General features: G+C 43.8%; 1 protein-coding gene across 2 annotated transcripts in view; it reads left to right on the top strand.

Annotated features, from left to right (window-relative positions):
- The window catches only part of AOAH (acyloxyacyl hydrolase), a 973,359-nt gene that overhangs the window by 361,240 nt on the left and 598,930 nt on the right, over positions 1-13,189 (top strand). For both annotated transcript variants that reach the window (XM_086964832.1, XM_086964831.1), the window contains exon 5: positions 10,166-10,225. In XM_086964832.1, coding sequence (XP_086820958.1) covers positions 10,166-10,225 — 60 coding nt within the window. The remainder of the gene's footprint in view (positions 1-10,165; positions 10,226-13,189) is intronic.

The following is a 13,189-nucleotide window of genomic DNA, read 5'->3' as shown; positions in this document are numbered from 1 at the left end:
TAATGTCTGCCTTCTGATCTCCTGATTTCAGGTTTGTGTTCCACCACAGGCATAGCATTGGTCCCACTTCCCTAACACCGAAGTTTCCTTCACATAAACGTTAAAGAGAGGAAAACAGTATCCCCAGAGAAGAAGGGGTAGGAGAAAATAGTAACCAAACCAAATAAACTAAAGCAAGAACATCTAATAATGAAATAACTTAACACATTGATCAACTGAAATAAGCCACAATTGTTATCAGAGCTTCCACTGTTTCTGGTAAATCCTTTAGCAAGGCTTTCTTAAATGAGTTGTTGTCACTGGGCTAACCTATGCTACCATATGCCCTACCACTTAATCATTCGAGAACAACAGTATCTTCACAGTAGAGCAAACTAATCAAAGAGCAGAACCACACTTAACTAGCAGGAATGTAATGCATGGTGTACCCAGAGGACTGAGTTGCTGAATTCATCAAGAAAACATAGGATTTCAAATAATGTACCGACAAGTCCTTCTGTAGGCAGGGCTACTCTGAGAGCAATCACCATGCCAGGTGGATGGGATGTTTCAGTTCCTGTACTTAAATCGAGTTGTAGGAACTCCACTTGCAACTCCAATACTAAGAAGGCTTCCTACTAACTGTGGCCACATGAAAGCAATTGTCACAGAGGAAAAAAAACACTGAACTGCCATGTAGGTGGAGTATCATCAAAGCAAGACCAACATTGTCTGGTCGCCCCTTAATGCCGATCCTGAAGATGGGCTGAAGGGGAAAGCTTACAGCAACGTAAATCCAATGTCTCCAAGCGGCATGCTGTGCAACAACGAGGACCAAGGGAGCATGTTTCAAGAGGGCTGCAATCTCAATATTGCATGAAGTAATATTATCAAACAAGAACACCTGTTTGCATGTATTTCTTTCTTTTTTGGGTCTTCCGGAATGGCCATCCGCAACAAAAAAAATAAGCCCAGTATCATATTAACAAGTATGTGCAGCAGACATTTTTTAGATTGGAACAAGACATTGTGTATCATGCCTTACTTCTCCTATAAACCGAATCATACTGCTGTCTGCAGGGGGACGTCTATCTTTTATTATATCCCTCTCTCTCTAGACCAGAAAGCCTAACAATCAGCCTGAAAAGTTACTGCCTGCACTGGGTGGCATAGAGCTTGAATCTGAGGGCAGTAAACCTTCTTATTGGACCTTGAATTCCCATATGACTTCACCATCAACTGGCGCTCTGGAGTCACTGTCCTGTACTTGTTTTGCGCATTTGTCAGGAACCTTACAGCAGCAGCGCAGGGACTGATGTGCCAAGAACATTACAGTCTGTTGCCTGGGGTGAGACTAGGACCCAAAGAAAAGACTGAAGTTGCTGTGCATTCTTGGGAGAAGGGGCTTAGATATACCTGGTGTTGAGAAGTGCTGCCCTGACTGAGAGAGACCGAGCCAAGGTCCACAGGACCCCTTCAAATAACAGACGCACTCAAGGAGAGAGCCTATGCGAAAGCCATGGGTGTTCTGGACTGAGTTCAAAGCAAAACTGTATCCTCACAGGACTGTCAACAATTTGCCACAGACACTGAAGGACTGTATTTGCTGGTGGGCCTCCAGTACCCTCTCAACCTGTTCATTGCACGCCTGCTCTTCTGCACAGTTAATGAGTGAGAGACTGGCCCAATAACCTAGAGCTGGGCAGGCAATGTGGCTATCAGTGTCAGTGCAAGACATGGTGATACGTTGGATGGTTCAAATCTATATTTCGCGAAGTCATGATGAACACTATGGCAAGCCCCATTTTTGCTGAGGTCGTGGAGGTGTATTTCATTATGTGGATCCTATCTCACTGAGGCCTCGCTTTATAACCGTTCTCAAGTTATCATGGATGATCCTTTTGATATCACCACCCCATACCTAGTCCTCACTGCTCTTCTTAAGACTGCTTGACCTGGGTGTGACCATGGCCTCATCAGGGCCCCTGATACTAGATACCTTGACTACAACCAACGATTTCACTGGCACAAGGCCATAATATTTGCAGGGACCCTTTGGTGTCCACTAATGGTTTCAGTTTGTTTCCTGGCTGAAACGTGAACGTAATATTTCACCATAATCAGTTTTAGACTTTCGGGTATCTCCTGACTTGCGATTGGTACCCACATCACTGACACAGAAGCTTTAGGTTTGCATACCCTGGTCACCTCTTTGAGTCAAAGTATTGTTTAATTTCCATCTGCCTTCCAGCAGCTCAATCGTTAGGGGGATTGTGTTCTGCTGTAAAATGTAAGTGGCTGGTAGGTTTGGGTTTTTGTGGGGTTTTGCTAAGTAGAGCTCATGTGGTGCAAGTGATGTAGACTTCTGGCTGCCGGACTAACTTGGACACAATTAAATCATTGCCTTGTTTCTGTCAAACCCCTACGTCGACCATGCCCTTTTGTCACTGATATCTCTCTCTACCTCTACCCTGGCCAGTGGGTACTCCATGTCCTCTCCATACGCCCCTAGTCCTGAGCCACTGGGAACATGCATACTGTCTTCAGTTTTGGGGTACTTCCTATCAACTATAGTTCTGTAAGCACTAGAATCCCTGAGGGCAGTGGCCTTCCTCCTATTGACCACCGCCTCCAGTGCAAATCCCATGGTATATGGGTGAATGTGCTTAATAGCATCTGCATACCTCTTCCAGATGTCCATTACTATTATTTTGAGTCCTTTGGTATCTCTCAGTTAGCATGTTGCCTATCAGGGAGGCATATGCTACATGGTCCTTGAAAGGATAATGCCTCTTGTAAAGCCCTTTCTGGTGGTGCATAACGCAAGTCATCCCTTAGTGTTTGGAGGAAACCTCCTACCCTACCTTCTCATTCTGGTTCTTCTTAGCAATCCAGCTCCCTTTTGGTTTCTGTCCTTACTTGGACTTTGGAAACCTTCCTTCGTATTTTAAACTAGTTTCCCGGAATTCTCCTTTCCCTTGGACTTGGAAATATGCTGCTCAAGCCCCTTGTTTACCCTCATAGATAACCACCTGTCATACAACAGTGCAAGATCACTTCTGTCAAATTAGACAAGTATTGCTTGACTAGGGTAGAATACCCCAGTTTGAGTTGCTCTGCTACTATTAACTGGTCAAGTGTATGCAAATGTTTCTCCTTCACACCCTTACCTACTTATTCCAGTCATGCAACCCCTGATGAATCCAGGTCATAGACAGTACACCATCTGCTCTTTTTTTCTTACAGCGTCTCTGAAGACACTGAGGTGGCTTCTGCCCAAACCATCTTCCCAGATCTTCCTTTGTTCCCTCATTCTTCAAGTTAGCTACCTCAGTCATTCTCACAATATCAGTCCCTTCAGTGTGCATCTTGTTCAGTACAGCCATCATCCTAGATTACTCAACCAATCCCTGAGCTTTCCAAATTATCTCAAAACCTACAAATGACCCCATAATATCAGAACCCAGTTCATTCTTGTGCCCAGGCTTTTTTGGAACCTTAGCTGGGAGTTCTTCAGATTTGGATGGGGAATTACCTTCCCTTGAGTAAGCCTTCTCTGCACCAGTCCAGGGTTCATCCTTTTTAGGTATTCCTGCTCTTGCTTGAATTCCATCTTTCTCTTTTTCGGAGCTTTCTTTTCCCTTAACCCGCTCCTTTCTTTCCCTTTGTGTCTCTACTCAGGTCCATTCCCCCATCTCTCTTTTCTCCTGTCCTCTTGTTCCTGGCAAGCTATTCTAAACTTTTTATTCTCAAACTCCCTGGCGTACATTTCTTCCTCATCCCTAACTTTTTGAAAGACCAACTGCCGAGTCAGAGTTTCAGCTGACTTCACCCACCTATGGGCACTATTCTTGGAACTGGCGACCAGGGAACTCTCGGTTTTCTGGAGGGAGGAGGATTTTGTAGGGTAAAATCCAGAACACAACGAGGGACACACTGAGGGTTTGTCCAGAGGGAACGACTGTTGTACCCTCAGCTTTAACATGATTTCAATGAAAGCTTCCCTTTTTCAACCAATGTGAAAGAGCTAACCAAAGTTGCATACTAGAGGTTTGGAGCTTTCAGTTCACATGGATACAAGAATGGGTCTTTAACATCATAGTGCAGGAACAGGAGTTGGCTGGAACGGGGGTAAAGACAGTGGAATACTCCTCCTTCATGCTCAAGAACATCAGCCAAGATGGAGAGCTGAGGTGGCTCTCCATTAACATCTGCGAGGACTTCAAAGACGTTTTGATGCCTTGTCCTTCGGAGTATGCTGGCCTTCCAAATGCAGTGCCCATACACTTAAAAATATAGATCTGAGTACTGAACACCAGGCTGCTGCCACTGTTTGATTAACCAGGTGCACTGTTCTACATCTTGATCATTAATCATGTTTGCCAGCATTCCTGAAAGTTAAATTTGGCGCATTTATTGCCTGGATTTTGTTCAGCCAATATAGTAAAGATATATTGATATAGTACTCATATTGAGCCCTCTTGTATGTTTTTTACTTTGAACGCGTTCGTTTTGAAAAACAAATTTGGTTGTGGAAATGTTTGATTGCAAGACAGTGCATACCTATTGTTTTGAAATGTGGACATTCCACATAGATTTTGTTTTATTTCCAGGTGGCTGTTTCGTGATTCTTAGGGGTATGATGGCATACAGAGGAAGAAATGTTGATGGTTTATTTTGCAGATTGCAAATTGACGTTGAGGGACTTGGCACTCGTTAAAAGCATTTAAGATGTCTAATGTAGAAATAGACATTTTCTAATCTGTTCATTGAGCATTAAACCCAAAAGACTAGTGATGTACCAGGGGTAAAGAAATGTATTTTTAGCTGTTTAGGAAAGAAATCTTAAAAGGTTGAGGTTGATGTAAAAGCCTTGATGCGTTGGGTTTACAAGACAAGCAGACAATTATGTAAGGATGAAGATAAACATGGAGAAAGAGAAAAAGTATAAGCCCATGAGTGTGTCTGCCATGGTATTAGTATTATGGCACTAGGAGGGTAGCCATTGCACAAGCAATGCTCGCTCGTGTCCTACAAACTGTGCAAGTAATAAGGTGCAGCACAGTTAAATAAATAAATGTGTTCGAAGTCCCTCTCTTCTCTTACAATAAAATCCCAAAAGTGTTATAGGAAAGAGGATTGAGTGGTAACAATGGAAGGAGCATGCATCAGGGTCCATTTGCCCCTAGTCCCTATACCCGGTTATGAGTATAGCTTGAAACGCAGTGGTCATCATAGAATGGTCTTGTCAAAATATAAGACAAATCTTTCCTTGATAGCTGCCGGTCCATATGCAGCCCGCGGACGCACAGGCAGCCAATTTTGAATCGTTTTTGTCAAAGTATCACAAAAATCATTCCAGAAAGCCAGTAAAGCACATGCATGGCCGCTGACGCCTGGATGGCCGTCTTGGAATGGTTTGTTACTGTTAATGACAAAAACCATTCAGACAGGCGCTCCTTCGCGCATGTTCGCGCACAAGTATGAGTGGCCATCTTGAAACAAATGCTTTTTTAGGCACTAAACTGTGGCAAAGTAAGCAAGCGTTGGCTAAACCAACAGATTCCCACCCTTGCATTCAAGGCGTGATCAGTTGGATTTGCCTATGCTTGTTAGGACTAGTGCTCTGTTTGCGATGCAAGACACGTGACCTATGTAGCACGATTTGGAGTATCTCTAGTATACATATGTTTTGAGAAAGGATTGTGGAAAATGCAACGACTATCACAACCTAACTGGATGTTACGGTACGACAAGCTTGCCAGCATTCTGGGTCATATTTACAATAACTGGCGCATCCCTGCAAATCAGCAGGGATGCGCCAGTTATTGTGCGCCACAGCTCCGCCATCATGGATGCGCCACATTAACAATGCGGCGCACCATGGTGCAAAAACGGCACAGGTGCGTGACACATCTGTGTCGTAAAAGTGACGCATTCTGGAGTTGCGTCGCAAGCGCGACGCAGCTCCAGCAATGCTCTGGGGGCCCTATTGTGTTAATGCTGCGTCAATCCTTACGCCTGCTTCAGGCAGGCGCAGGGTTTTGACGCAGCATGGGCCTAAAAATGGATGAGTCAGCCACTTTTAGGAGGCATTCCTGCGCCGGAACGCCCCCCCCGAACAAGCCCCCCCCCCCCCCCCCCCCCCCCCGCACAGGAACGCCTACATGTGGTGCAGGGCATTACAACGTGACGTATCTCCCAGATGCGTCACGTTGTAGGTACCCCCGCACCATGGAGCAGGATGTGCACCGCTGCTGCGTCACAAAAGTGACGCAACAACAGCGTAAATGAGGCGCAAGGGGCTTGTAAATCTGCCCCTAAGTGTAGAGACAGCCGCTCATTCATGTTGAGAGACACCGTGACAGTGGAGACTGGAGAGGTGGCCAGTCAGCAGGCCCCTCGCACCTGCACTTGACCCTGCCTGCTCCTACTTCTGCAGACAGTATAACGCTTGTCAGTACTACCTTGCAGTGACGTGGCAGCGCACCCGGAAGCAAAGAGTAGAACGCAGGCTCTCTCGGCCTGTCACGGGATTGATGCTGTACCCTTCAGGAGGAAACTCTTTGGTGGGAAAGACTTCTCGGGAGCTGGAAACCATTTTTCTGTTTCTGATTGTCGAGAAACGCTAACATCCATCACCGCCTGCCAGGAGCCTCCCCCTCCAGGCCTTCAGCTCGGCTTTTACCACGAAGTTTATGAATTGTTCTCTCAAAGGAACAAATGGCTGTTTAATTCATTACGAGCTGCGGCGCTGCCAAGAATCCCCGAACACTAAATGGTCATTTTCCTAGCCGGACCCATCCGTCCTGTACCAATAACCTTCCCGCCCTCTGCGGCTCGCTGTCATTGGCTGATAGTTCTGTCTGGGGCCGTCTGAAGCAATGGGAGTATCTTCTACTGCCTTGCTCAGTTTGAAACGCTTCCATCATTAGCGAGGTCTTTTCAAAATGTCCTCCTGTTCTAGCCCACTCTGTGTGGATTAGTCCACTGAAAATTCTTTTGATCCATGAACAAAAAGCACACAGGCCTTTCTTTTTCGAAAAGAGCTGTGTGTTGTACATTTCGTAGTCATAGACCTTGGTTCATTAGTGTTTTTTCGCTGAAATGCTTATCTGTTTTCATGACAGGGCAGACATGCAGAAAAGTACCTGCCATTTTCTTTGGTCTAACTGTTAGAAAATGAAGAAAAAATTAAAATATTGTGTAACATGTAAATATATGGGAAGTTGTATCTGCATAAGGGAGACCTGAACTACATGAAGGCAGTAAGGTTGCCCTGTGAGGTGCAGCACAGATATGTTTATGAAGACCCATGATGTGTGACTGAGGACTATCACACCCAAAGTACCTCGTGCAGTGTCCAGATTTTCATCTCTCTAACTTCTAAGCTGCCATCTTTTAACATTAGGCCCAATTTACCAAACTTCGAGCAGTTCACAACTATGTGGTAAGCAGCTGCATTGCATTGAGAAGTGAATATTTTGTGCTGTGCCAAATTTACTTTGTGCCGCGTACAGATAATAAAATCTGCTGTGCATCTTTGTGCCATACGCCCCCCCAAAAAACCACCAAAATTGCAGGCAGGCATTGATCCAAGAAGCCCAGAATACTGAAGGGAGGAAGTAAAAAATTATATGGAGTTAGGAGGAGGTATAAATATATATGAGGGCCCCAACGAAACACCAGGGAAAAGTCTTTATGTCCTCAAAACTTCTTCCTGCACAAAGCTGCTTATTGAAATAACGTCCAGGGGGTGGACAATGTGGTGCACCCACCACTGGAACTGTTGAAGAATTAAAGAAGAGCTGGCATGACATGAAGTGGCAAAGAAAAGACATGCAGGCGCAATACAGCGAAGCAGTCCCGACAGCAGGTGGTGGACAATGAGCCAGCCAGCTCCCTGTCAAATGGAAGCATGTGGCTGTTGTGATTGTCCTGGGCTGGTGTGAAGCTTGCCAAGACAGTACGCTGCAAACCTTGAAGGAGAGCCAACGCCAGGTAAGTAAAGAAACAGGAAACAGCGCGGACCTAAAAGTGGAAATGTCACATGTGTAAATGTCACCTCCTGTTCAAATGCGTGCCTTCGCATATGCAGAATACGTTCCCTCCAAACATAACATTCATTCCCTAGACTGCACGCATGTATCTCAGTGAATAGGGATGTAGGAGAGATGCTATGCATTCTATTCTGGCCATAGGCATGTGAACTATTGCATATTGTAATATATATATATATATATATATATATATATATACAGCCATGTGGACCATTGCATAATGTAATATATATGCCTCACACAAGTGCAATTCATGATCATGTTAGTGTATGGCACACAAAAGCTTCATGGCTGTCGGTGCATAAAGACACAGGCATAGAATGTGTCTCAGAATGAGGAACCCTCTCACAAATCAACATGGCAAAGCCAAGCAGGGCTACCATAAAAATGCAAAAGGCTTTCCATTTGCTAGGTCACATGTCCATGAGGTGCAATGGCAACTGGCTAAAGCAGCAGCTCTCCACTGGATAGCTGATCTGCTGGAAGTAATGCGCTCCACCACCCCTCTCTTGGGGTCTCATGCAAGGTATGGCACAACCGTTTCCATCTTTTTTATTATGATTGACAGTTGAGGGGTATGCAACAAATAGCTCCATGGCACAGTGTGCAGCACACATGATGTACTGACATTTGCAACAAAATGCAGACTGGTTCTTGCAAGGTAACATGAAAGATTAGTCCTTTAAGTTACCATACCTTATGTTATAATGCCTATTGACTCGGTGATGTGTGGCAGCATATACCAAAAACCTTGCTGCAGAGTGACTTTTATTAATTATAATCGTGTCAAAACTAGGTCATGTATTGTGCAACATGGAACAATAATGTCACAGACAATCTTGGGGTGGTAAAGAAGTTTATCAATACACAGACCCAGTCATCATTATCTTACCTTGAGTAAGCCATTACTCTGATCAGTGTTTTTAATGTGCTGTGTTGGAGGTCTCCACTGTGGGGATCTTTCGATTTGCACAGGGTGTCATCGACCATTATCTCAAGGTGAAACCCTGGTCACCTATGGTAGGGAAGTGAGCACAGATTACAAATGTTGCTTTTGCTCCTTTATCCGATCATGGGTCTACATACAGATGTGTATCATGCATACCTTTTAGTTATCTTTGTCAGTGCACATCACTTTCAGTGCGTTAACTCATGGCACACTGTTTAACTATGAATTATTTATGTGCTAATTATCATATATTTTGCTATTTTTTCTCTTTCTTCTTACTATCCATCCTATTTCAGTATGCCACTGGGAGAATCCTATATGTGTTTTTTTTGGTAAAATAATTACTCATTCTTTTGTTGCTTCATAAAAAATTGTTATGCAAGAAAATAAATGGCTTAAAACTCTGCAAATAACTCCTCCCTTACTCTGGAATGAAAATCAGAAAACTAACATGTATTAATGAACCCTACAATGGAAATTGTTTATCATATGGTCCTCATACTCTTTGGAAAGCATAACTTTGATTATTGGTATATGAAATGTATACCTGGTATTATAGGAAACATCACTGTGACACCATGAGTGCATATATTTTAGGTGGTGAGGAAGTCCTATAATCACACAATAATGGACGCAATGAAGTGTAGAATGAGGTTTGTATTAGATAAAACATATTTTATGAATTAAAAGCTCTTGATTTATCATTTTATTTCGAGTTCAGGTAAGAAGCTCAGTGTGACCATCTATGATGTTCCAGAGAGTGTGAGAAATCTTGGCAATATATGAAATGCAGCTTGTAGCCAGCACTTTCCAAAATAGACCCGAGGAAGTATCCTTAATGCTATTTGCATTTACTCATAACACACTGTGAAATATGTATTTGGAATTTGTCGTCACGCATCTCCAAGTAATGTAAAATAATCTCTGAAGAAATGTGGCAGCATCCTGCCCTGTTATTAAAAGGACAATGGGCGGCTGCTAACAAAGAGAAGTCTGTTCCATGCTGTCAGATGTCATCAAACAAAAAACAGCCAGCTATCTAGGCAGCTGTCTGCTGGATACAAAAAGGAAAGAATGAAATAGGATTGTCTATGGGGAGTGAGATGGAGGGAGGATGCGAGAAATAGCCTACAATACTCGGTTTGAAATGTTATTCTGTTTTCCTTTTGTATTGCAGGAGGCCTTAGAAATGTCATTAAAGAAAGCAAGACAGACCATCAAGCAACCCAATGATATGGTGAGAGACAGGGTGCTATTTGGGGGAAATTACTTTACAAGAAAGTCATTGCAGGCATTGTCTGAAAGAAGATGGAGGTGTCCTTGTGCTAGTCACCTTGAACACAGGGAACGTAGGATGGACACTGGACGTTTGAACTCACAGCAGCTCATCTTGTAAAGTGTACTTTTTATTCTTTTTGTTTCATTTTATTGGGATGAAAAAGGAAACAAAGAAATTCATGAATAGCTGACATTTTTTATTGCGGGGAAGATGATTAGCTAAATGTATCGTTTTGAATCAATGAGACCTGGGATCTAATCTTGACTTCCAAACTTTACCGTGCTGTGTAACCTTGGACAAATCATTCTCAAATCCTCTTGGGTGCCAGAATTGAAGCTGCTTGGAAATTAACTGAGGGTCCCTATTAAGCCGGTATAAAAAAAGTAATCAGAACTTTACATTTCCCATTAATTAATGTTTTATACAAATTCTTCAAAATTATTTTTTTCCGCAAATTCCCCAGATCACAAATAGTCCCCACCATCCTTTAACACCTCTCCCCCACCTCCGTCTCTTCCTCGAGAAATCCCTTGAGAGACACCCACACCCAACATCCCAGGCAAAGCACATACCTTGAAAAACGAGTTCTATCACAGTATGGAGTTTGTAAGCACTTCTGTAACAACGAGTGAAGGATCACTGCTGCAGGCTACACAGGCCAATTAATGAGGAAGTCAGCCTAGGAAGCAGTAAGTGAATCCATGTACTATTGTGAGTCAAAGGGGTTAACTGTACAACAACTTCAGGGAATCAAATAAAACGTATTAGTGGTCCCCAGGCTACCGAACTTTGCTGAGCTTCACTCTCGATTGAAGAAAATGCACCGATTTACAAGTGCTTGTAGCTACCGTGGCATAATCAATTCCCTTGGCCCTGCTGGAAGCAAGGTTGCAGAATTGGTTGAGCATTGATCATTGGCAGTATGCAGTTTTCGGTGCTCGTTCCAATTTTAGACTTGTGCTGTACATATTTCATGAACTCCACACATCCTTTTCATTTGAAATCATTAAGACCAAAGCGTTAGTGCATGTGCTCTAGTTTTAACAGAGCAAATTTTGCGAGTTGTGCAGAAACTTCACCTGGGCCCTATTTGTCCAAACAGTTACCAGCATTTTAAAAGTGTTTTCAGTGGTGACCCACTCAAATCTGAAGTTATATACACGACACCCATGGAGTGTCTTAAAAAGTATAAAGTCATCATTGTACTTTGACAAAAGGCATGTTAGCCATAAATATATATATATATATATATTTTTTTTTCCGACAAGGCTCGCTCCAATTGCAACTTCCAGACGGATTCGCATAGAAGACAAGACAGACCCAGTTTGGTGCTTTGAATTTTATTTCTTAAACGCCACCAAAATCCAAATATATATATATATAGTAAATCGCAAGGTTCGGCAAACGCCGAACGGCGCCATGACTCCTCCACTAAACGACAGCGGTTCGTGCTGGATGGCAAATCCTATAATCAACTCAAAATCCACACTTCAGTTTCCTTGTGTCACAAGGTAAGTATGAAAAGCACGAACTCCAACTTGCATCAAGTGAATTTATTCGGCAAACTTCAAGGCAACAAAGTAATAACTCGACGCGTTTCGGGAAACCTCCCTTGGTCACGTATATATATATATATATGTATGCACACTTGTACCTGCACTGGGAACACACAGCTGTACTATATTGCACTGTGTAGGCGGTGCCCCCCTGCACTTCAGAGGGGAGACAGAGATCTCCTGCAAGTGGGTGTAGTGAGTAGACCAACTCCAGGGCGGTCCTGGGGACAGTGGGCTGCCCTCAGGGGGCTCACTAACTGTGTGCCACCTCTTTGTATTGCTCAGGTGTACAGTGCGCCTTCTGACAGTCACTTGATTGTGCACCCACATCTACAACATAGTACAGGCGCACAGGGAAAGCGCTTCCCTCATTTGCAGAAGCCACGCCCCCATGTAAATGTCAATGAACAAATGCCCTCTCATGACAGTGCAGGCCCTATCAGTATTAAAGAATTGGACGCAAAATAATTTTTGGCCCTTCTATAATACAGCAGTGCCACTGGGGTACGGAAAATGGGTGCACATGCCTTTTGTGCCCGTGGGGTACTGTCTGGGGTACTGTCTGTAATGTGGTCCCAGGTCCATAAACTTGCTCCCACGTCTGGAGAAAGTCTTGGGATAGATATTTAAATTGGATTCTCACTGACTACTGGAGCCAACCATGGTGGTTAAGGCCATTTACTCCTGATGTTTCCAGGCCCAAACTACTGTGGATCCTGAGCAACTGGGCCAAGAACCCCTACTGTATTTGGCTCTCAGAGGTAGGTGTGGACGAGCAGCCAAAGGCTGTCTCAGCAGGGAAGAGGGAAGAGTAGATAAAGTTTAGTGAGCACAACTCATACCTAAAACTGCCCACATCAATGTCAATAAATCAATTTTCAGTCAAATACTTATTTTTATATTAAAAAGTATATATATATTATTAAAGAAGCAAAATGACATTCCTAAGCTCAACACAATCCCATTGAGGTCAGGACTCTAGTGATTCACTGGTGAATTCCTGTCCCACTTGCTCCTCGTAACATAATCAGGGTTATTCCCCATTCACTGGTGATCACATCCCAGGAATGCTCACTAGTAGGCCTTACTCAAGAGTCCACTCTGACTTTTAGAAAACAGTCAAAAGTGTTTATAGTGCCGCTGCACATTTAGCAGCGAGTCCCACTGGCCCGATAGGCCAGAAACAAGTCTTACCCACTTCAGCAGGGAGGAACCATTCAACATCTCAGAAGGTGCCTCAACCATGGGCACTCGCAATGCTCCAGTCCTGTTAAGTCTAATCGGTCTGCAGACAGGATGCGTGGCAGCACCCTGTGGGGGCAGGCTCTCCCTGAGCTACGGGGCTGGCTTCAATATCAATTGAAGG

This window comes from Lissotriton vulgaris, chromosome 4_1 (genome assembly GCF_964263255.1).
Source record: "Lissotriton vulgaris chromosome 4_1, aLisVul1.2, whole genome shotgun sequence".
NCBI lineage: Eukaryota > Metazoa > Chordata > Amphibia > Caudata > Salamandridae > Lissotriton > Lissotriton vulgaris.
The sequence above is the reverse complement of the archived record's forward strand: the minus strand, read 5'-3'. Positions and strand labels throughout refer to the sequence as shown.